Genomic DNA, 23,022 nt, shown 5'->3' with positions numbered 1-23,022 from the left:
CCTAACCACCTGGGGCAAATGGTCCCCAGTAGTTGGAACTGAGTTCAGATTCCCATGCCGCGTTCTCTTTACTTTCCAGCAGTGGCTGGCCGCTGGCCAGAAACAACACCAACATGTGCAACAACTCAGAGGAGTGAGTACCTCTGCTCCCCAGCAGAGCCCCCTCACCCTCCCTGGTCCCACTGACCACCTACCTCCCCATAGATGTCCCAGCTTCGCCTCCCTGCTGAAATCCTTTCGCCTCCCACACTTCTAGAACACCACTAGATCATTCTAGAATCTTGTTCCTTTCTCCAAAATTCCATCCCCATGGACAAATGGGGAAGGGACCTGGTCTGTATGACTTCTTTGAGCAACCCTCATTTTTCTCATCTATAATGCATACATGGTTTAAGCTTTGACATCCTCTATCACTTCTGTATTTGAGGGTACAAACTCAGAGTTCCTTTACAGAGCAGTGGATATTCTCCTTCGTGATGAGAAGGCATTTTCCATTCGACAACCCCAAGCTCCAGGGTGCCAGTGAAATGCCCTTGTCATAAGGCCAATTCAGGCCAATTTGGAGGGAGTAATTAGGACAATGGGAAGAGGGGATTTAAATACTGTATTTCCAGAGAATAGCCTCTTGAAATGGTGACCCTGCTGTAATTACTTTTTATCACCAGATGCTGAGCTGGCAGATCAGTTTGATGTGTGATTCTGGCAAGTGCCACTCAAGAGCCCAGGGAGGAAGTGTTGCATGTGTGTGATCATACACGTGTGGGCGTGCACCATTTGCCAGACTTCTTTATGGAATACCCCGGGGGCAGGCACAGGAGGGAGTCTCAGTTGGAACTTAGGGAAAAAACCATCAATATCAGCAAGAAATCCAAATTACCTGCCTTCCAACTGAGGAGAAATGTGCCAAGGCTTTTTCCTATTTCCTTTTGTTCCTTGGATAGTTTTTACCATTTCCTTCCATGAAACTTAGTTGCATTTTGTCTGCAGAAATGTGGATATCAAATCCAGAGACCCAAATGCCAGAAATCAAGATAAATGAAACTATTTAATTTGCAAAATAGTAGCTATTGTGATATGTGCTTGATCTAAAGCCAAACTTGATATTAAATACCCTTGAAACCCCCATGTTGAGTCCCACAGTCAGAGACAGGCTCAGGGCACTGGAAACCACGGACAGAGGTCCTGTAGGTCTCTAGGCTCCTCTGTTCTGGGGCTGGAATGTGGGCGAGGATGGGGGCAGATGGTGTTGGTTGCATCAGGCTCTTATAAATCTTTTCAGATGGGTTCAAATCATGGGTCCACACTGCAGGCCAAGGACCGAAGGAAAAAATTGTGGACTGTCCCCAAATGTGACAATCTGGGCACAGAGTTACAGAAACAATTCTGATGGACACCCTTCCCCGTTCTTCCACCATGTTTCTGGCATTTTAACTTAGTCCATGGGTCCTTGAATAATTTTTCTGTCTCCCAGAGCAAACTGTTCCCAGCCCAACAGGCATCGTTTGCAGCTCTGTATAGGTCTTTCGGGGCAGTGCTGGGTGGATTGGGGGATGCAGTTGGATGGTGGTGAGTCTTTCATGGGCCCACAGCAGGTTGGTAACCTCCCCCAGCCCCTCCACAAATTGTGGCCTGATGTAATTAAACTCACAGCTGGTCTGAGCATGCCTGATAAGCTTGTGGGCAGCGCCCTCTGCTGGTGCCTTGACATTAAGACTTCAGTGGCAGAAAACCTTTCAAAGGACACTTCATTATAGATTCAAGAGGAAAGAGGATGAGTGACTGTCCTTAATCTTCTCATTTAGCAAGTTTAATATTTTTTTATTTTTATTCAGTTTATTCATGTACTAACTGTCAAAAACTTGGAAAACACAGAAAAGTACCAATGAGCATACACCCTCAAAAAATATACTTCATTTTAACAGTAGAATCCCATTATCAGAGATAACCCCTCTTAACATGTTGGGAAATATCCCTCCAAGGTTTTCCATATATATTTAGTATATAGATATGTATATAGACAGAACATATTATATATGGAAATATATAATATATACTGGTATATATTATAATTATTATATATTGTATATAATAATTATTTTATTATTACAGCTACACATAATTACATATATATGATATATTTATATATTACACATAAATTACATATATATTTTTAAGTGCCTTTGTATCCCAATTCATCCATAAAGAGCTTTGTGACCATGGGCAAGTTACCTGACCTCACTGCATCAGTTTCCTGACTTGTAAAGTAGGGTTTGTATTAATGTTTTACTTATAAGGTTGAAGGAAGACTAAATGTGCTAATACATGTACAGTGCTTAGAATAGTGCCTGGTTACATAGTAAGTGCCCAATAAATACTGACTAGTGATGCGAGCAGAGCAATTTCACCGCCACCTCCCTAAAGATGTCTACACCCTAATCCCTGGAACCTGTGGAGAGGTTACCTTATATAGCAAAGGGGACTTTGCAAATGTGATTAAACTTGAAGACCTTGAGGTGGGGAGGTTGTCCTGGATTAACAGGTGGGCCCAATGTAATCACATGCATTCTTAAAAGCAGGAAGGGGAGGTGGGGAGAAGAGTGGGTCTGAGAGATGAGTCGGAAGGAGAAAGGAGGAACTTTTATTGTAAGAAGGACCTCATAATTGCTGGCTTTGAAAAAGGAGAAAGGGGGACACAAGGCAAGGAATACAGCAGCCTCTCAAAGCTAGGAATAGCCCTCCATTTTCCGCAGCAAGAAAACAAGGACTTTGATTCTACAGCTTCAGGGCACTTAATTCTGCCCACAACCCAAGTGAGCAGGAAACAGATTCTCCCCAGAGTCCCTAGAAAGAAACACAGGCTGCCGCCGACACCTTGATTTTTATCCAGTTAAACTTATACCAACCAGACTTCCAATCTACGGAACTGTAAGATAACACATTCAGGTTGTCTTCAGCCACTACATTTGTCGTAATTTGTTAGGGCAGCAATAGAAAACTAATAACACAGCTTTTGATACCATGAGTGGGGTGCTGCTGTAACAAAGAAAGTGGAAGTGGCTTCAGAGCAGACTCTAAAAAATTTTTGAGGAGCATAATTTTATTTATTTTATTTTTTAATGTTTATTTTTTTTGAGAGAGAGAGAGAGAGAGAGAGAGAGAGAGAGAAAGCAAGCTGGGCAGGGGCAGAGAGACAGGGGGACACAGACTCTGAAGTAGGCTCCAGGCTCTGAGCTGTCAGCACAGAGCCTGATGTGGGGCTCGAACTCATGAACCGTGAGATCAGGACCTGAGCTGAAAGCCGGACACTCAACCGACTGAGCCACCCAGGCGCCCCAAGGAGCATAATTTTAAAAAGGAAAGCCTAGATAGCTTTGAACAGATTGGTAGTAGAAATATGGATGTTAAAGACTCTGCTGGTAAGGGCTCAGAAGGAAATAAGGAGTATCACAGAGAAAACCTGTTTCGCTGAAGCACCTTGTGCTTGAATGGTTGTAAACTGACTACTAGTAGAACCCTGGGCTTCCAGGATGCTGCTGGTAAGGAGCTTATGCTGCACATATGTGAGGAGTAGGCTATTGGAAATTGGAGAAAGGGGAATCTAGGTTTACAGTGGCAGAAAGCTCAGTGCAATTACATCCTGCAGGCAGGTGGATAGCAGATCGGATAGGCAATGAGCTTGAATATTTAGCTGAGGATATTTTCAACCAAAGGTGTTGAAGGTGCAGCCTGGTGTCTTCTTGCTGCTTACAGTAAAACCCAAGAGGAGAGGGAGATATTGAGGGAAGAACTTTAAACAGAAAGGAAGCAGGACTTCATGATTTTGGAAATTCTCAGCCTACTTAGATGGAAAAGACACCAAATTTTGAAAACTGTCAGGAAAGCGTGCTTTGGGAAAAAGTTGGGTGTGTGGCTGAGCAACCTTCTGGGAATACCTCAGAGAGATCAAAAGTTCTGAGTATTCAACAAAAGGCTCTCCTGAAGAGACGAAGGGTGTGACTCATAACTCCCCTCAGCCATCCCAGCAGAAGCCAAAAATACAAGAAGGGATTTCACAGATCTGAGGATGAGCCTCTTGTCTAACACAGTGAATCCCTCTGATATACATGACATGCAATGTTCTGGAAGATTCTATACCAGCAGAAACACTGCCGGCTTGGACGTGAAGCAAGAGAAACAATATGAAATAGAGGAAGATTGTGGGACCCCTAAATTCTAGATGCAGGAAACATCTTGATTAGAATACTCAGCTACAAACAGACAGGTACTCCCTTAATGAGAAGGAAGAGATGACTCAGAGAGAGCCTGGAGCCCAGAGCGTGGAGCCACGAAAACCACAGAGGATTATTCCTAGGCCTTGAGATGAACTGGCAATTGCCCTGCTGGATTTCAGAACTGCTTGGGACTAGTAACTCTTCTGTCCTTCGCTTCTCCCTTTTTGAACTGGAATATCTATAACTGATATCCTAAATCTGCCCTTCCGTTGTATCTTCAGAGTAGATGATTTTAGTGTCACGGGATCACAAGTTGAGCGACTCATGCCCTAGGATAATTCACACCTAGAGTCTCCCCTCGACCTGGTTTAGATGAGAGGATTTGGGACTTTTGAGCTGATGAGAATTTGATGCTACTTTTGGACTCTGAGTCGATTTAATAATGGAATGAAACTTTAGGGGTCTTGGAATGAGGGTGAATGCATTTAGCCCATGGGATGGATGTAAATCTTTGAAGGCCAGTGGACAGGCTGTGGAAGGTGACATAAGGGCTCCCCCACATGTCCATGCCTTAATACTCACCACCTGTGACTTACCTCACACAGCAAAAGGGACTTTGCAGTTGTGATTAAATTTCAGGACCTTGAGATGGGGAAATTATCCTGGATTATCAAGGTGAGTCCGGTCTAATCGCATGCATCCTTAAAAGTGGAGAACCTCTCCAGCTGCAGAGAACCAGAGGGATGGCATCTCAAGAAGGACTCTACCTCTTGCTGCTGACTTTGAACACAGAAGAAGGACGCCAGGAACCAAGGATACAGCACCCCCTGAAAGCTGGGAAAGCCCTCAGCATACAGCCAGTGAGAAAATGAGCATCTCAGTCCTCTTCTTGCAAGCAATTAAATTCCACCAACAGTCCAAATGAGCAGAAAACAGATTCTTTCCTGGATTCTTCAGAAAGGATCACAGCCCTGACGACACCTCAATTTCAGTTTGGGGAGACTCAGACTTCTGACCTACAGATCTGCAGTTTGTGTTGTTTTAAGACACTAAATTTGTGGCAGTCTGTTCTGGCAGCAATAGAAAACTCATACAGCTATTACTCTAAGCTCTTTTGCAGTCTGCTTTTAACTTGGAGAAATATTAAAAACGTTTTCCTGTGTCACCAGATATTCTTCCACAACATCATTTTAAGGGGCCTCCTAGAATTCCATGGCTGATGGATCTCCTCCGGTTGTAGGATTAGATTGCTTATGCTTTTGACTGGTAGAAATAAGTAGTGATTATTTTTCTGCATGCATGTTTGCACACATCTTTGATTATTTCCTTAGGAAATGCTGTGTGAAGTATATTGGTCTTTTTCAACGAGTGTTTAATCAACAAACACTTATTTTTCAACCCGTGACTTGCTCCAGGATGTGGAGTAGGGGAACCAGAGGGGTCTGTGGATGAGTCTGATGGGTTCCCTGGAGTCAGGGAGGGTCTTTTACCTTTCCCCTTGGTTTCCTCAACTGTTCGATGGGCAATAATGCCTGCTTTGCAGGACACATATGACTATTAACACATAACCTTTATAACAGCGCTAACCCATAACGTTGTGCAATAAAGAAGAGGAAGCAGAGTAAAGCCATGTGTTGAGGAGACACCTGCACTCCCAGAACCTTCCTGCAGATGAGGACAGAAGGCAGCTATCCAGCCCCCAGCCTCACAGTCCAGCCAACTCTGGCTAAGTGTCTGAACATGGCTGTGTTTGCCTCAGATGACTCCGAGATTTGCCATTACGTGGCAAACCTGTTCCTGTCTGTGCAGATTTTGCTTCCCTTTTCCTCCCTGGCTTTCTCATCAAGGGCCAGCCTTTCATTTGATACACAGATGGGTTTTAAGAACAGCCAACAAGCCATATCCTTCCGTTCAGAACAAAAAACCCTTTACATGTGACTTCCAAAACTGAGTGACTTTTCCTCCCTAAATGTGTGGATCTGGGTTCATTTCCCATTACCTCAAAATGGTCTCAAGCTCTTTGTGACTTCCTAGGGGCTCATGAAAATGGGTCAGAAATTGCAGAACATCAGCCATTATGTATACTTTGATGTATATATACAATGTATGCTTTAATGGGGCAGTTCACCTGGGGGGGGGGGGTTCACCTCACTCCTCAGGAATAATAGTAACAAAATCAGTAGCCTCCTGTCATCCCACCGCGCTAGAAATATCCATTTCCTACACCACACCCTCTCCTCCATGTCACTGTTGCCTACCCTCTCCACTGCGGTAGCATCCTTGGCATAGGAAAATTGCTAAATGTCACCCTGTATCATCCAGTGACAAGGCGAAAAAGGAGGAGAAAGAAAAAAAGGAAGAAGAGAAAAAGAAAAACGGCACAAAACAAGAGGAGTAAGTACTGAGAAGAGTTGCCTCCAAAGAGAGGGTGTGTGGTCATAGCAGGCTTGATCCCTGTATTGGTCCTGTGAGTCTGAGAGCCTTGTTGTCAGGCCTTAGTGTGGGCCCTTGGAGAGGGGCTGCCTAGGGCTGCGGGAGCGGAGTTGGACCCAGGTGGGGATCAGGCTTCCTGAGATGGTGTGAGGGGCCCACTCGCTCTGCAGGGAGAGTCCTGCCCCAGCTCTGAGCACCCGGAGGGGGCTTATAGGTAAAGAGGGTTGTCTGCAGCCTTGGGTGAGCAATTAGGGGCTGTCCCTGGGAGACTCCTCCTGTGCTCACCCACCCCACCCCCGCCCCCACCCCACATTCTGTTTGCCTGTCTGCACAGTCGGGGTAAGCTGAAGCCTAATCCTGGGCACTAGAAAATACTATATTCATAAACTTTACTCGACACGTAGGCGTGGTGTGCGTTGGGAACATTCCAGAGACATGTCAGTGAGCTGTTGATCTTGTACCTGCTGAGTCAAAGCAAAGGTGGAAGGCATGCCGGTGTCTCCTCTGGGGCATGGGAGCAGCTCCGCAGGCCTGGGCCAGCACATGGGACATATGGGGTGGGGGAGAAGACACATGGAGCCAAAGAAAAAGAAGAATCTCCAGTACCATCTAGAACCTCTAATCCTCAGAAAATCCTGACAATAAAAACAGAAAGCACCCTAAGCTATTGCTTCCTTCAGTGTTGGCCCACATAACCTAGAAGATTCCCAGGCTAGTTGTTTTTGATGGGAGAATGGCTCCAAGTGCTTGAAAATGTCTTCAGGTCATCTGCTCAAATGCAGTTAGCAAGTCAGAGACTCCCTCGGAAATGCTACAGGGCTCCCAAATGCAGTCCAGAGAGAAGCCGCCTCAGAACCACCGGGCAGTGTTTAAATGGACATTTTCAGGTCCCGGTCCTGGGCGGGGGGGGGGGGGGGGGGGGGGGCAGCGTGTCTGAGTGGGGCCTGGGAATCAGCGTTTCACAGAGCTCCCCCCAGATGGTTCCAACATTATCATGCGGCATTTTATTCTCAGCACGCTGAAGGATGTAGGTGATACCACAGGCACATGGGAAATCATCACCATGATTTTATTGTCAACCGTGGCTTCCTAGGAAGCTGAGCTAGGAGGGAAGGACCTCCAGAGTCTGCCTTCTCCAAGCCTGTCCCCTCCAGTGAGGGGACACCCCATGTGACCCCCCCTGAGACTGACAGGACCTGTGTCTCAAGTTTAGCCTGCAGTTGCCCTAGGGTCTCTAGGCTAATCCAGGTCTCTAAGACCCTCCAACGCTGTGATTTTCAACACACTGCACTGTTCGTGTGTCGGTGTTTCCAGAAACAAGAAGGACACCATGGTGGTGGACCCCTCCAGCAACGTGTACTACCACTGGCTGACCGTCATCGCCCTGCCTGTCTTCTATAACTGGTGTCTTCTGGTATGCAGGTAGGGGTATGGGGCAGTGTCTCCACATGGGCAGGGGGAGGGGTAGAGGGGCAGGGAGGGGTGAGGGCAGCCAGGCCTCAAGACAGAGCTCTGAGTCCCACTCAGGGGGCTGGATTTCTGGTCCCCACACAGCCACCATCCAACTGAGTGTCCCCATTTCTCCATCTATAAGGAGGCTCTAAAAGAAGACCACCAGAGTTCTCTGAAGCACTGGTGGGGGCCTCTGCTTGCTAGGGACAGCAAGGGTCTGGTCACCTCGGGGCCTTCTTAATTTGGCTGTAGGAGGAAGATGCAGGGCCGAGTAGCTACTCTTCTGAGGTGAAGGGGGGGGGGGCATTCCTGAGCAGCCTGCAAGACGAGGATGCAGGGGAGGTCACAGTTCTCTGACTGTAAGCTTTGGGCTGTGGGCCTCCCCCAAGCAAGTTGCAGGGCTGGGATGCAAGCTGCTGCTCTTGTGAGGGCAGCCAGGGCCTTTGGGGTGCTCCTGAGAAGGCCCACAGGACAGAGATGCAGGGTGAGGGTACACAGGGGCTTCAGGAAATTCCTTACAAATGTACTTGTGAGATGCAGGGGCAAGTTATTGTTCTTCTGGGGAGAAGTGGAGGCTGTGGAACTTTTATAAACAAACTGTAGGAGGCAGGTGCAGGGTGAGTTGCTAACTCCCCTAATAAGGGGCCTGGGGAGTGAGGGTTTAGGGCCCCCTATGAAATCTGTGTTTGGGGAATACAGGAGCAAGATGCTGCTTCTCTGAGGGGGAGCTGGGGGTTTGGGCTTTTCTGAGCAAACCTACAGGATGGGGATGCCAAGGGGCTATGTTCTTCTGAAGGCAAACAGGACCTTTGAGCATCCCTGATTAAGCTGCAGGACAGAGATGCAGCTCCCTGTGGGCAAGGGGCTTTGGGGCATTTCTGAGAAAGTCTGTAGGAGAGAGATGTAGGGATACCTTGTTTCTCCTCTGATGGGGCTGGCGGGAGTCTGTGTGGCATTTCTGAGTAAGGTACAGGGCATGGAGGCAGGGGCAACAGGCCACGTTTCCTAAAATGGTGGGCTTTGGAGCCTTCCTGTGCAAGCCCAGGAGGCAGGCATACAGGGGCGGGCAGCGGCTCTTCCCGGGGTGGGCGGGGCTTGGGCGCTTTGCACATTGAGGGTGAGGCTAGACTCCTGAGGGGGCGGGGCCTGGGCGTTCTGCAGGGGGAGGGGGAGGCTAGGCTCCTGAGGGGCGGGGCTTGGGCGTTCTGCAAGGGGAGGGTGAGGAGGCCACCCTTCTGAAGGGGTCAGGGCTTTGGGAAGTTTCAGAGCAAGCGTTTGGGGGACAGAGAGGTAAGCGGCTGCTCTTCTGGAAGTACATGAAAGGCTTTGGGACTTTTCCAAGCAAGCTTTAGGGCAGGATAAGGGGAAGCTGCTACTCACTGAGAGTAAGTGAGGGGGTTGGGGGCCCTTTCAGGCAGGCCTTTAGGACAAGGATGCAGGCTGATGTCCAGGGAAGGTAGGGGGGCTTTGGGACAAGCCTGAGCAAGCCCGCAAGACAGCCGCTGCTTCTGTGAGGATGGGGAGGAGACCTACTACTGAGTGTAAGAAGGGGCTTTGGGGATTATCTGCATAAGGGGGGCATCTCCTGCTGTTCTGAGGGTAAGTGTGGGAGTGAGAAAGGGGAGAACTTGGGACCCCTCCTAGCCTGCCTGCAGGATGGGGATCCGTGGGCGAGCTGCTTCTGTGCAAGCCAGGCTCAGGGGCTGCAGGGACACTGCTATTCTGAGGAGGCAGCAGGGGGCTCCAGTTGCTGAGTACGCTGCAGGGTGGGGACACAGGAGCTGGCTGCTGCTCTTTTGAGGTGAAGAGAGCATTTGGGGGTATAGTCTGTATGAGAAATAGTGAGCATAAAGATCTAGAAAATAGAAAATATTTACTGGCTGGTTTGGTTGTTCATGTCTGAGCAATTCTTAGACCCTAGGAAGGGCAAGTGCTCAGTCTCTTCACATGACTCCACCAGTGAGGCCTAGAAAAACTTCCCTTCCTGGGATCTCAACGCTTACTGTTGAGAGGCGACAAGGGCCCACTCTTTGGGGTCCATCCCAGCTCTTCGCAGGAGCTCTGTGACCTTTGGGACAGAAAAGCTTCTCAGAGCTGGGCCTCCTCATCCGAGTCTGGGGTGATGACACTGGGGCACAAACCCTGCAGGCAGGGCTGATACCAAGATGAAGGCACAGAGCTGGTGCCTGTGTTGGACCCAGCCGCAGACACACCCACTCCTTCCCTCGAGTGTTTAGGGCCTGTTTCGATGAGCTGCAGTCTGACCACGTGATGCTGTGGCTAGTCCTGGACTACTCGGCAGATGTCCTCTATGGCTTGGATCTGCTGGTGCGAGCTCGGACAGGTGAGTGGGCCCAGGCCCAGGGACTTCTCATGGCCAGGCCACAGATTGACTTTGTGCATCAGGAGGGGGACCACGGGGACCACAGGGCAGGTTCAGGAGATCCAAAGTGGTGAACATTACCTACCTCTGACCACAAGAGCCCAGGCAGGTCTGAGGATGTACCAACGGTGAGGGCGTGGTACCGCCTCAAGCTCTCTCTACAACGACTCTTTAGCAGAGGTCAAGATACCTGGGGTTTGGTCTTTGCTATGCCAACAAACTGTGTGACCTTGAGCAAGTCAAGCTGTCTCTCTGGGCCTCATTTGTATGACCTGTGAAATAAGACCATCATCTCTCAAAGGATGCTTCCAGCAGTGACCATTCAATATCGCAGGAAACAGGAGGGAGAGCTCTGTCGATATTGGAGTTCTTTTCCTGGACAGTCAGAGGATCCAGGACGTGTTACTCCATGGCTTTTAGATATATGGAGGAATAAAATTGGAAACAGGGCCCAGGTGAATGATGACCTCTCTCAGATCGCCTCTGGTTGTGAGTGGAGGCTAAAATCCCTTAAGCTTCAAGCTGTTCATTCTTGGGGCACCTTTTTCTGACCTCACATCAGCTGGCAGAGGCCCGGCTTGCCATTCTCAAGATTTTTGAGCTAGAAACCAGGCCATAGTTGTCAATACAAATACCACCAGATCCCAGCAGCAAGCCTCTGTGTGGCTTCACAGTGTACAAAACATTTCAAGTACATCTTGTTTTCTTATTAGAACCGCTGCATGAGACAAAAAACACAGGCGTGATTATTTCCATCTTGCTGATTGAGAAACCAAGGCCCAGCAGCACCTGGGTGGCTCAGTCTTGATTTCAGCTCAGGTCATGTTCCCAGGGTTGGAGAATCGAGCCCTACATTACCACACTGAGGATGGAGCCTGCTTGGAATTCTCTCTCCCTCTCCCTCTGCCCCTCTCCCTGACTCACACTCTCTCTATAAAATTAAAATAAATTGAATTGAATTGAATTGAATTGAATTGAATTAAAAAATATAGAAACTGAGGCCCAGAGACACTGAGTAACTGGCCTAAAGTCCACAATCACTACTTCACAGGGCCAGACTGGGAACCCTGCTTCCACATGGTGCCCAGTACCATAACCGAGAAGATCTCTAATATGCAGCTTGAGGCTTGTGTGGGTAACTTAGACAGTCCTTGTGGCCTGCCACTTCATGGTCACATAAGCCTACCAAGACACAGGAGCTCCGTGGGTGGCCCGACTCACTGAGCCACCTATCTCTATTTCAACCAAGTTTCAGTGGGACAAGTTACCTGCACTCGGACAGTGATCCTACCCCTTCTTGTGCTTGGGTACTATCCCTGGCAATCTGAGATTCAGCAGAAACCCTCATGGGGAAGGCAGGTAGGCACGGAAACCAAATGGCCGTGGATCATGCTCCAAGGGGAAACATCTTCAGAATTGAGAAAAGATATTATTAAGAAAGTAGTGAGGAGCCCCAAGGCACTAGGAGTGCCACATAGTAATGTAAGTACTCAATAAACACAAGGGTAACCAAAGAATGAAACAGGGAATGGGGGACTGGGAAGCAGGGTGGCCCTACCATGTGACAGCAGACTTGAGGTTTGCTTTTCACAGGGGCAATCCTACCTCCATCTAGCCCTCAAGTGTGGCCCTGGTTCAGCAGCAGCATCACCCAGACCTTGTTAAGAGGTAGACCTCGGACCTACGGAACCAACTTTGGGAACAGCCCAGCACTCTGGATTTTACAGAGTCCTCAGTATAATTCTGATGCTTACCAAAATCTAAAAAAAAAAAAAAAAAAAAACAAAAAAAAAAACCATGCATTATATTATTCTCTCTACTTTTGTTCATGTTTGAAAATGTTTAAAAAAAAAAAGACGAAAGAATGCAAATCTCTGCCTATTTGATTGATTTCACCAGTAATAACGCCTAGTGACTCCCCAGTGTCCAGCTCAGCTCCAGTCTGATTCTTTGGGGGTGGATCTCAGCTTCCTATGTTTTCAGAGCTCCTTGGATGATAGTAATGTGCAGGCAGAAAGAACTACTGCTTCCCTAGGCAATGTTTTTAAAAGGCAGGTCCTGCCCCATTAGGGACGGGTGAAATCAGTTTGATAGGCCATGACCTATGCTCTTAAAATTTGTATCATTAATATTTTCCAAACATACACAAAATCAGAGACAGTAGGATCATGAATCCCCACGTACCTTCACTCAGCTTCAACAGTTATCAATATTTTGCTATGTTTCATCTACCTCCCCACACCCTTTTCTTGGCTGGAGTATTTTAAAGCCAACCTTGGACCACTTTAACATGTTATCTCTAACTTTAAAGGATGCATCTTTAGAATACAACATTCAGGGTCTCCTGGCTGGCTCGGTCAGAAGAGCATGTGACTCTTGATCTTGGGGTCATGAGTTCAAGCCCCACATTGGGTGTAGAGATTACTTAAATAAATAAACTATATATATATATATATATATATATATATATACATACATATATAATATATATGTAGATATAAAACACCAGTCCACATTCAAATTTACCCAATTAATCTACATTTTTAACTGAATAAACAGGCTAGAACATCATAGACTAAAAAACATCAGAGTATATTTTCATAGTAATGGGTAAAAGTGGCTTTTGAAATTTTTTCTGTTATGTATGTATAACTACATCTTATTTAGTCAAGGTGTATATCTTTCTATGGGCTGTGGTTAAAAAAAAAAATAGCAGCCTCTTCCATGCCCAAGTGACTTCCATCTTTTTCTTCAGGCTTCCTTGAGCAAGGCTTGATGGTCAAGGATGCACAGAGGCTGTGGAAGCATTACACAAAGACCGTGCACTTCAAGCTGGACATGTTGTCCCTGGTCCCCACAGACCTGGCTTATTTTAAGTTGGGTGTAAACTACCCAGAGCTGAGGTTCAACCGCCTACTGAAGCTTGCCCGGCTCTTTGAGTTCTTTGACCGCACAGAGACAAGGACCAACTACCCTAATTTATTCAGGATTGGGAACTTGGTCTTATACATCCTCATCATTATCCACTGGAATGCCTGCATCTACTTTGCCATTTCCAAGTTCATTGGTTTTGGGACAGATTCCTGGGTCTATCCAAACATCTCAAACCCAGAGTATGGGCGCCTCTCTAGGAAGTACATTTACAGTCTCTATTGGTCCACCTTGACCCTGACCACCATCGGAGAGACCCCACCCCCTGTGAAGGATGAGGAGTATCTGTTTGTGGTCATAGACTTCCTAGTGGGAGTCTTGATTTTTGCCACCATTGTCGGCAATGTGGGATCCATGATCTCAAACATGAATGCTTCACGGGCCGAGTTCCAGTCCAAGATTGACTCCATTAAGCAGTATATGCAATTCCGCAAGGTGACCAAGGACTTGGAGACACGGGTGATCCGGTGGTTTGACTACCTGTGGGCAAACAAGAAGACAGTGGATGAGAAGGAGGTGCTCAAGAGTCTCCCAGACAAGCTGAAGGCCGAGATCGCCATCAACGTGCACCTGGACACTCTGAGGAAGGTCCGCATCTTCCAAGACTGCGAGGCGGGGCTGCTGGTGGAGCTTGTGCTCAAGCTGCGGCCTGCAGTGTTCAGCCCAGGGGATTACATCTGCAAGAAAGGAGACATTGGGAGGGAGATGTACATCATCAAGGAGGGCAAGCTGGCTGTCGTGGCCGATGATGGGATCACCCAGTTCGTGGTCCTCAGTGATGGGAGTTACTTTGGGGAGATCAGCATCTTAAACATTAAGGGAAGCAAGGCGGGGAACCGCAGGACAGCCAACATCAGGAGCATTGGTTACTCAGACCTGTTCTGCCTTTCCAAAGATGATTTGATGGAGGCTCTCACTGAATATCCAGAAGCCAAGAAAGCTCTGGAGGAGAAGGGACGGCAGATCCTGATGAAGGACAACCTGATTGATGAGGACGTGGCCAAGGCTGGGGCGGACCCCAAGGATATTGAGGAGAAGGTAGAGCACCTGGAGTCCTCCCTGGACACCCTGCAGACCAGGTTTGCACGGCTCCTGGCCGAGTATAATGCCACCCAGATGAAAGTGAAGCAGCGTCTCAGTCAACTGGAAAGCCAGGTGAAGATGTGTGGGAGCGACCTTCTGTCTGATGGGGGTGCTCCTGGGGATGCTGCAAAAGCAGAGACCAAACAAGAGTGAAATGCAGGTGTCCATCTCCTGCTTCCCAGAGTCAGCCATCCGTGTGATGCATTGTGGCGGTGCAGCTGCCCAGGACTCGGCAGGGTTGCATTCCAGTTCTCCTTACCCTTTGCAACTGTGTGGCCCTGAGAGAGAGCCTCAGTTTCCTCATCTAGAAAGGGGGACTCATGCCAGCCCCACTGAAGTGGGAGGTGACTGTGATGTCCACATGGAACACTGAGTAAGGCAGGACTTTGTATAATGTGAGGTGTCCCCAATCCACGCATATGAAAGTGTGGGCACAGAACTCTTATTTTTTTAATCCACGAGGAATTTTGAGAATTTTGAACTTTATTTTCTTGTAAATGGAAGATTATTTAGTCACCTACCCCTTCTCGCACCCCACTCCACCAGCTTCTTATAAGGGAGATGTAACAGAAGCTAGAAGTGCAATGTGGGATCTCCAATCCATCCTTACACGAGACAGTTTGGGACAGATTTCTGAATCTGGTTTCTCCTCATGTACTCTTTGGGACCCTCAAAATCCTGGCCTTTGGTCGTGCTATGATAAGCACAAGGGATGAAGCCAGGTCACCCCATTTGAGGTCACTTTGAGCCTATGAAGCAAATCCAGACTCCCCACCATCCAGCCCCTGTGAAACTGGAATCTGTTTAGAAAAGAATATTTTGATGAGAGAAAGAGACATCTCCTAACTCACCAAAGGATTTAAAGACAGCCTCTCCCCTCGTTCCTCAGTCAGGAACAGGGACAGCTTGTTCTGGCTTGAGGAGGAGAATTATGCTCTGGGAGAGCCTTTCAGGTGGAAGGTTGGAATGGGGTCCTGGGTCAACTAAAGCTGACAACTAGAAGTTTTAGAAGATCGGACCCTTAGGCCATATCTTTGCAAACTGCCCCTCCTCTCAAAGAAGCAGCCTCACTCTCCCTTGGAATTCTACCCCAAGGCAAAGCTCTCAGCTAGCAGGAAGTGTGCACAGTGAAGGACCTAGCTTTTTTCCTTTTTTAATCTGGTAAATAGAATTCCATTACCATCATATAAGATATTTCTGTATTTGGATTCTATGATTGCGAATTATAACCTTAATGGTCCACTTAAATACATATTGTAAATTACCCAAAGGTGAGTCACTTTTCTGTTGCAGAGAAGCTATATGTACAGGTTTTCCTTCTCTGTCTCCTCCTTCCCTCCCTCCCTCCCTCCCTCCCTCCCTCCTTTCTTCTTTCCTCCTTTCCTCTCTCTCTCTCTCCCTCCTTTCCTTCCCTCTCCCTCCCTCCCTCTCTTCCTCCCTTCCTTCTTTCTCTTCCAACTTCTCCTTTTTCTTCTCAGAAAACAATGCCCCATTTTGCTTTGGGAACTTCAAAACCTTTGTGGTCTGATGTTATAATCCATATGCTATATAACTGGACCCTAATGTAGTTCATACAAAAGGTGCTGCATTTTCAAGTATGTATTTTGGATTTATATGAGTCTCTTCTGATTTTTATTATGGATCATGTGACCATTTTTAACTTTCTAAAATGAATTTAAAAGGACTATTAAAGGAAGATGTGATCCAAGCCCATATCATCAGCAAACTGTAACTAGCAATGTATTCTCCAAATGCATATATTTTAAAAAGCCTTAACTATTAATTATGCCTATGTTTATATTTGCACAAGAAAAATAGAGACCTGGATTTAAAAAATATTGAATGAGTCTTGCTTCATATTTTGTCATAAGGGAAGATTCGGTTCTAGATATGTGTCTAGGGCAGTGAGCCTACCTTCCCCAGGAAAACAGGCACTGGTGAATAGGGGACAGTGCACACTCCACGTGAAGGGAGCCAGAAACAGGTGAGACAATGCAACCAGAGCTGCAACACTTGTCAGAGGAAATAAGTCAAACCATTCAAATATATAAGAAGTGGGTCTCAGGTAGATGCTAAATTTCCTGGCATCAATTGTCCATCGGGGACATTCAGGCAGTTTGGAAAGGCATGAGTGGGCGGGAAGCTGCAGGCATGTCCCTGTTAAGCATGTCTCCAGATTCTTCCACTGCTTATGCCCAAGGAATTTAGGTGGTAAGTTAGAATGTGGGTTTTGGGGATTCAGGCCTGAGCTTGTTCAAGTCACAGCACTGCCACTCAGGCAAGTTACTTACCTTTTCTGGGCCTCACTTTCCTTAACTGGGAAGTGGGAAGGATACTGCCCACCTCACCTCACAGGGAATGATCCTGTGAATAAACTTTCAAATAACATAACAGGCATGGCCTGTGAAACTCCTTGGGTGCAGAAAACATCACATTGTTTTCCTTGAGAGATAAATGAATATGGTTTCATCTAGTTAATCTCAAGCTGCCAAGATTGTTGGGAGGTGGAATCTTGGGCTGTTTTCAGGACTCCTATTCACTGTCTTGGAATCTGAGACAGCCACTCATGTTCTTATAGTCACTGTGGCTGCTGACTGGAGGCCATCCTTCTTGCTGTACTGGGTTTAGCCACAGGGAGCTATGCTGGGAGATAGCTTTGTGCCTTTTGTGGGAGGCTAAGCTCATGGAAGTGTGTGTGTGTGTGTGTGTGTGTGTGTAGAGAGTGAGAGAGAGAGGATCCCTGAGACAGGAAAGGAAGAAAATATTGGTGAGCACTCCTCCAGGTATGGAGGGATGCAGGCTTCCTGGCAGAAGTCCAGGGACATGGGAGGCAGCAAGATCTCAGAGGAGAAGACTGAACTTTGGCTTTGGGGAACCCAACCTGGCCAAGATCCCAGTGTGTCAAGCTTGGAAAGTCCCAAAGCTGCCAGATAGCAAGGAACCACACAGAGTTAGACAAAGGGTATCTTGTCAGTAACCAGGATAAAAAATGTCTGAAGATATTCGTAACTCAACTAATTTATCAAGACAGATGCCTGCTCCATTGCCCTGAAGCATTGGCCCTCAGAGATCTGATGTACCAGCTATCAAAATTCAACAGGGCCCGGGATCTGTCATAGCTTTATCAGGCAAACTCTGGTCCATCTGAGACCCTTCTTCCAGGAATTTATCAAGTAGAAGCCAAGGCAGCTTCCTTCTCTGGGCCTCAGGGCCATTAGTATTACTCCAAGGAAGGAAAGGTGAAAAGCAAACTAATGAACAAAGTGGAAAATAAAATGCTCCTTTGAAGTGCAGGGGGTGACTTTTGTCTAGTAAAGTGAAGATGCTCATACCTGTGACCTAGCAACCCTACTTCTGGCTCTATATTACAGGAAAATGTTCACATATGTGTGCCCAGAGGCATGTACAAATGCTTATTGCAGCAGTTTTTAATAGAAAAAAGGAAATAGCCTAAATACCAGAATCTAAGAACAAATTAGGAAAAATATGTTAGGTATTTCACCAAAGAGAATTTAATAGAGGGAATTAATCAAATAGACGTCAGGGGGCTGAGAGAGCAGAAAAGGAGTACTGAGCTTATCCGGAAAGAGTACTGCAGAAAATAGCCATTACCCTTAGGGCTAGGGGAGCAAAAGAGAAAGGGTGCTCAGAGAAGAGCGCCTCAGAGCTGCAACTCAGACCTTTGAAGAGGGGGTGCTGCTGGCTGTTACTGGTAATTTAGGAACTCAGAGGAGTTTGGCAAACATAGGACTTTGGACATTTTCTGAAAGGGGGCATTGAATGGTGAGACTGGTTCTGGGGAGTCCCAAAAGAAGTTCCCAAAGGAGGCTGGATCCAACTGCCACTGCCAGGATAATCTGCCACAACTATGGCTACCTAAGCAGGACAGCAGGCAAACAGGAAGAAAGTCCCTTCGCCCCTCCCCCTTCCTTCCAATCCTCCTCAGTTGTTGCCTAGTAGACAATTCTAGGAACGTGAGGACAGAGAGGAAGGAGGTCTTGGACTTCACAGACAGCATGTCTTCTACAGACTGGAAGCTCTACCTCAGATGTACTTAGACTAGGTGGTAAAGACCCTCTCTCCACTGACTGTTGTCTGGAAGCCTTCCATCAAAGATTTTTTCCTTTGTCCTGAAGCTTTTTCCTTTTGAGAATGCAGAAATACTTGAGAAAAGACAAGATGGAAACAAGGGAAAGTAACACTTCTCAAGCATCTGTGCAAAGGCATTGCTCATTGTGCTAAAGCATAAATTTCCTCAGCTAATGACTGCTTCCTGTTGGGGGAAACTTTTCACTTTCTTTTTCTCTAGGCATTTATTCTTTTAATATAATCAACATCATGTATCAATTGATTTTTTACAAATGCACACTCATTCTGCAAAGCAGTTTATGAATTGCTTTCCTAAAACTCATTTATTAGAAAAGCTAAATCCAAGAAACGAACAATGCCAAATGTTGTCAAGGATGTGAAGCACCAAGAATTCTCATTCGTTGTCTGGTAGGTATGCAAAATGGTACAGCTACTTTGGAAAACAACTTGGTATATTTTATAAAGTTAAAAATACAATTAACATATGATTACAAAGGGGTCACAGGGGAAAGTTTAGAGTAATGTGTGGTATTGAGGTGGTGGGTATAAGACTGTATCCATGTGTCCAAACTTATAGAACTGAACATCACAAAGAGTGAACTTTATGCAAATTTTAAAATATCAAACAAGATGTGGTACAATCCCAGGATGAAAAAGAAAATTGTGACAAATTAATTTAACTGCATTAAAAAATATGATGTGACCTCACTAAGGGATTTAGGGTAAAATGATGACCTAAGTAATTTTTGGTCAGAATAAGTTCTCCAACTTTGTTAATCCTTTTCAAGATTGTTTTGAATACCCTGGACCCCTTCCAATCCCAGGCGGCTGGGATTTTGATTAGGATTGCATTGGATTATAGATCCATTGGGGGAGATATTGCCATCTTATAACTATTGAGTCTTCTGATCCATAAATGCAGGATGTCTTTCCATTTACTTAGGTTTTCTTTATTTCTTTGAACAATGTTTTGGATTTTCAGATACAAGTCTTGGACTCCTTTTGTTAAATATATTCCTAAGTATTTTATTTCTCTTGATGCTATATTAAAAGGGGTTGTTTTCTGAATTTCCTATTTGGAATAGTCATTGCTAGTTTATAAAGAATATTGATCTTGTATCCTGCATCCTTTTTGATCTGGTTTATTCTAATTCTTTTAAGTGGATTCTTTAGGCTTTTGTATACATAAGATCATGTTATCCACAAATAGAAATGGTTTTACGTTTTCCTTTTCAGTGTGAATGCCTTTATTTTTTATTTTTTCCTTGCGTACCTGCTCTAACTAGAATCTCCAGTATAACGTTGCATGGATGTGGTGGGAGACATCCATATCTTCTTGCTCCTGGTCTTAGGGGCAAAGCATTCAGTCTTTCATCAAGTATAATGTTAACTGTGGTTTTTCAAAAATACTCTTTATCAGCTTAAAGAAATTCTCTTCTATACCTTGTTTGCTGTGTTTCGGGTGTTGAATTTGGTTAAATAATTTTTCTTCCTTTAATGAAATAATCATGTGTTTTTTGTCTTATTAATATAGTATATTACCTTAATTGATTTTTAGATATTAAAGTAACCATGGATTCCTGGAGTAAATTCCACTTGGTCATGGTGTGTAACCTTTTCCCTATGTTACTAGACTCAGTGTGTTAGCATATTTTTTTGGAGGATTTTTTAAATCTATATTCATAAGAGATATTGAGAATTATTATTCTGATGTCTATGTCTTGTTTTGGTATGAGCAATACAGGCCTCATAGAGTTTGGAACTTTTTTTCTCCTCTTCTAATTTCTGTAAGAGTTTGTAAAGGATTCTTTAAATAGTTGTTAAAATTCATTAGTGGAGATATCTGGGCCTGAGGATTTTTTTAATGGAATGTTTTAAAGTTACTAATTCATTTTTTATTTTTTTGTGGTTATAAGTCTATGCAGGTTTTCTATCTCTTTTATTTCTTTAATTTTATTTTCAGTTATTTTGAGAGAGATAAAGAGAGCAAGTGAGGGAGGGGCAGAGAGAGAGAAACAGAATACCAAGCAGGCTCCATGCTCTCAGCTCAGAATCTGATGTGGGGCTCGAACTCATGAGCCACCATGAGATCATGACCTGAGCCGAAATCAAGGGATCAAGAATCAGATGCTTAACTGACTGAACCACCCAGGTATCAAGCAAACTTTCTCTTTCTTTTGAGTCTGTTTTATTTGTTTGTTTCTTTCTAGGAATTCTCCATATGGTCTAAGTTATACAGTTTGTTGAAATAAATTGTTCAGAGTTTCCTTTGTAATGATTATTTATGTAAGGTCAGTAGTGATGGCTCCTTTCTCTTTCCTTATTTTAATAATTTGAACCTTTTCTCTTCCTTTTGCTTGGTCAGTCTAGCTAAAAGTTTGTCAGAATTGTTAACATTTTTAAAGAACCAACTTTTGGTTTTATTGATTTTTCTGTACTGTTTTTCCACTTGTATTTCATTTGTTTCCATTCTAATCTTTATTATTTCCTTTTTTTCCTTTTGGTTTTGTTATTTTTCTAGTTTCTAAAGGAGAAAAGTTAGGTTATTCATTTTAGATCTTTCTTCCTTTTTAATATAGGTGTTTCTAGCCATAAAATTTCCTCTAAGCACTGCTTTAGCTGCATCCCAAAAGTATTAGTATGTTGAGTTTTTATTTTAATTTTTCTTAAAATATTTTCTCACTTTCCTTTTGAGTTCTTTTTTGACCCCTATGTTATTAAGGGCTGTATTGTTTAATTTACGCCTACCTATAATTTATTTCTGCTCTTGGTTTTTATTCTAATACCATTGTGATCAGAGAACATACTACGTGTGACTTCAATCCTTTTTAACTTACTGAGTTTTCTTAATGGCCTGCCACATATTCTATCCTGGAGAAAGTTTCATGTATAACTGAGAAGTATGTATGTGTGCTCTGATACTGTCGGGTGAAGTATTCTATAGATACCTGTTACAGCTGGTTGGTTTGTAATGTTGTTCAAGTCTTTTATTTCCTTGTTGATCTTCTGCCTCATTGTTTTATCCATCATTAAAAGTTGAGTATTGACATTTTCAATTATTTTTATTACATTGTCCACTTCTTAAATTCTGTCAGTTTTGCCTCATGTGTTTGGGTCTCTTTTGTGGATGCATGATCCTTCTAATTATAATATCTTTCTGATGGATTGACCCTCTTATAAAATGTTCCTCTTTGTTTATTGTTTTGTTTGTTTTTGAGGTTTATTTTGCCTGATATTTGTGTAATCACTGAAGCACTTTGTTGGTTAGTGTTTCCGTGCTGTACTTTTGTCCATTATTTTACCTTCAACCTACTTATGCTTTTGAATTTTAAGTTTGTTTCTGTAGACAGCACATGGTTGGATTTTTTTAAAAAACTCTTCTGCCAATCTCTGCCTCTTGATTGGAATGTTGAGTTTATTTACATTTAATATGACTTGTGATAAGGTAGGACTTACGTCTGCATTTTGCTATTTGTTTTCTATACTATATCTTACATCTCTTTTGTTCTTCTCTTCCTATTACTATTACTGTCTTCTTTTGTGAATAGTTATGTTCTAGTATACTATTTTAATTCCTTTTCTTTTAATCGGTAGCTGTATCTATATCTGTATCTGTCTATACCTATGCCTAGTGTTTGTCCTGGGAATTATCATTTTAATTTAAAACAATCTAGTTGGCATTAATACTAACTTAATTTCAGTGGTATACACAAACTTTGCTCCAATCAAGCAGTTTCTCCCACTCCTTTATGCTATTATTGTCATACACATTATATCTTTTTCATATTATGATACCATCAACACAGATTATATTGTTGTTTTATGTAGTTGTCTTTTTTAAAAAACATATGTATTTATTTCAGAGAGAGCGAGAGAGAGACAGACAGAGCATGAGCAGGGGAGGGGCAGAGACAGAGGGAGACACAGAATCTGAAGCAAGCTCCAGGCTCTGAGCTGTTAGCACAGAGCCTGATGCAGGGCTCGAACCTACAAACCAGGAGATCATGACCTGAGCCGAAGTTGGATGCTTAACTGACTGAGCCACCCGGGCGCCCCTTATGTAGTTGTCTTTTAAGTCAGAAAGAAGAGGGTCAGAAATTAACTTTTATCTTGTATTTGCCTTTAGTTTTTATTCCTTTGTGTGATTTTGAGTTACTCTCCAGTGTCCTTTCAGTTTTAGTATTTCCTGTAGAGTGAGTCTGCTAGCAATGAATTATCAGATTTTTGTTTGAGAATATCTTAATTTCTCCTTCAAGTTTTTTAGATTTTATTTTAGAGAGAGGGTGTGTGAGTGGGGGAGAGGGGCAGAGGGAGACAGAGAGAGAATCCCAAGTAGGTTCCACACTCAGCATAGAGCCTAATGCAGGCTCGATCCCATGACCCTGGGATCACACGACACTTAAAACAATATAATATGGCAATTCTAGAAATCGTTTTTCC

General features: G+C 44.6%; 1 protein-coding gene across 1 annotated transcript in view; it reads left to right on the top strand.

The window, feature by feature from the left end:
- The window catches only part of CNGA3 (cyclic nucleotide gated channel subunit alpha 3), a 31,343-nt gene extending 15,012 nt beyond the window's left edge, over positions 1 to 16,331 (top strand). The window contains exons 4-7 of the mRNA XM_043603221.1: positions 1,324 to 1,332; positions 7,959 to 8,066; positions 10,334 to 10,440; positions 13,235 to 16,331. Of these exons, the coding sequence (XP_043459156.1) occupies positions 1,324 to 1,332; positions 7,959 to 8,066; positions 10,334 to 10,440; positions 13,235 to 14,646 (1,636 nt within the window). The 3' untranslated portion in view covers positions 14,647 to 16,331. The remainder of the gene's footprint in view (positions 1 to 1,323; positions 1,333 to 7,958; positions 8,067 to 10,333; positions 10,441 to 13,234) is intronic.
- The last annotated feature ends 6,691 nt before the right edge of the window (positions 16,332 to 23,022 follow it).

The sequence above is a fragment of the Prionailurus bengalensis genome, chromosome A3 (genome assembly GCF_016509475.1).
Source record: "Prionailurus bengalensis isolate Pbe53 chromosome A3, Fcat_Pben_1.1_paternal_pri, whole genome shotgun sequence".
NCBI classification, from domain to species: domain Eukaryota; kingdom Metazoa; phylum Chordata; class Mammalia; order Carnivora; family Felidae; genus Prionailurus; species Prionailurus bengalensis.
Note: the sequence above shows the minus strand (reverse complement) of the source record. Positions and strands in the feature narration are given on the sequence as shown.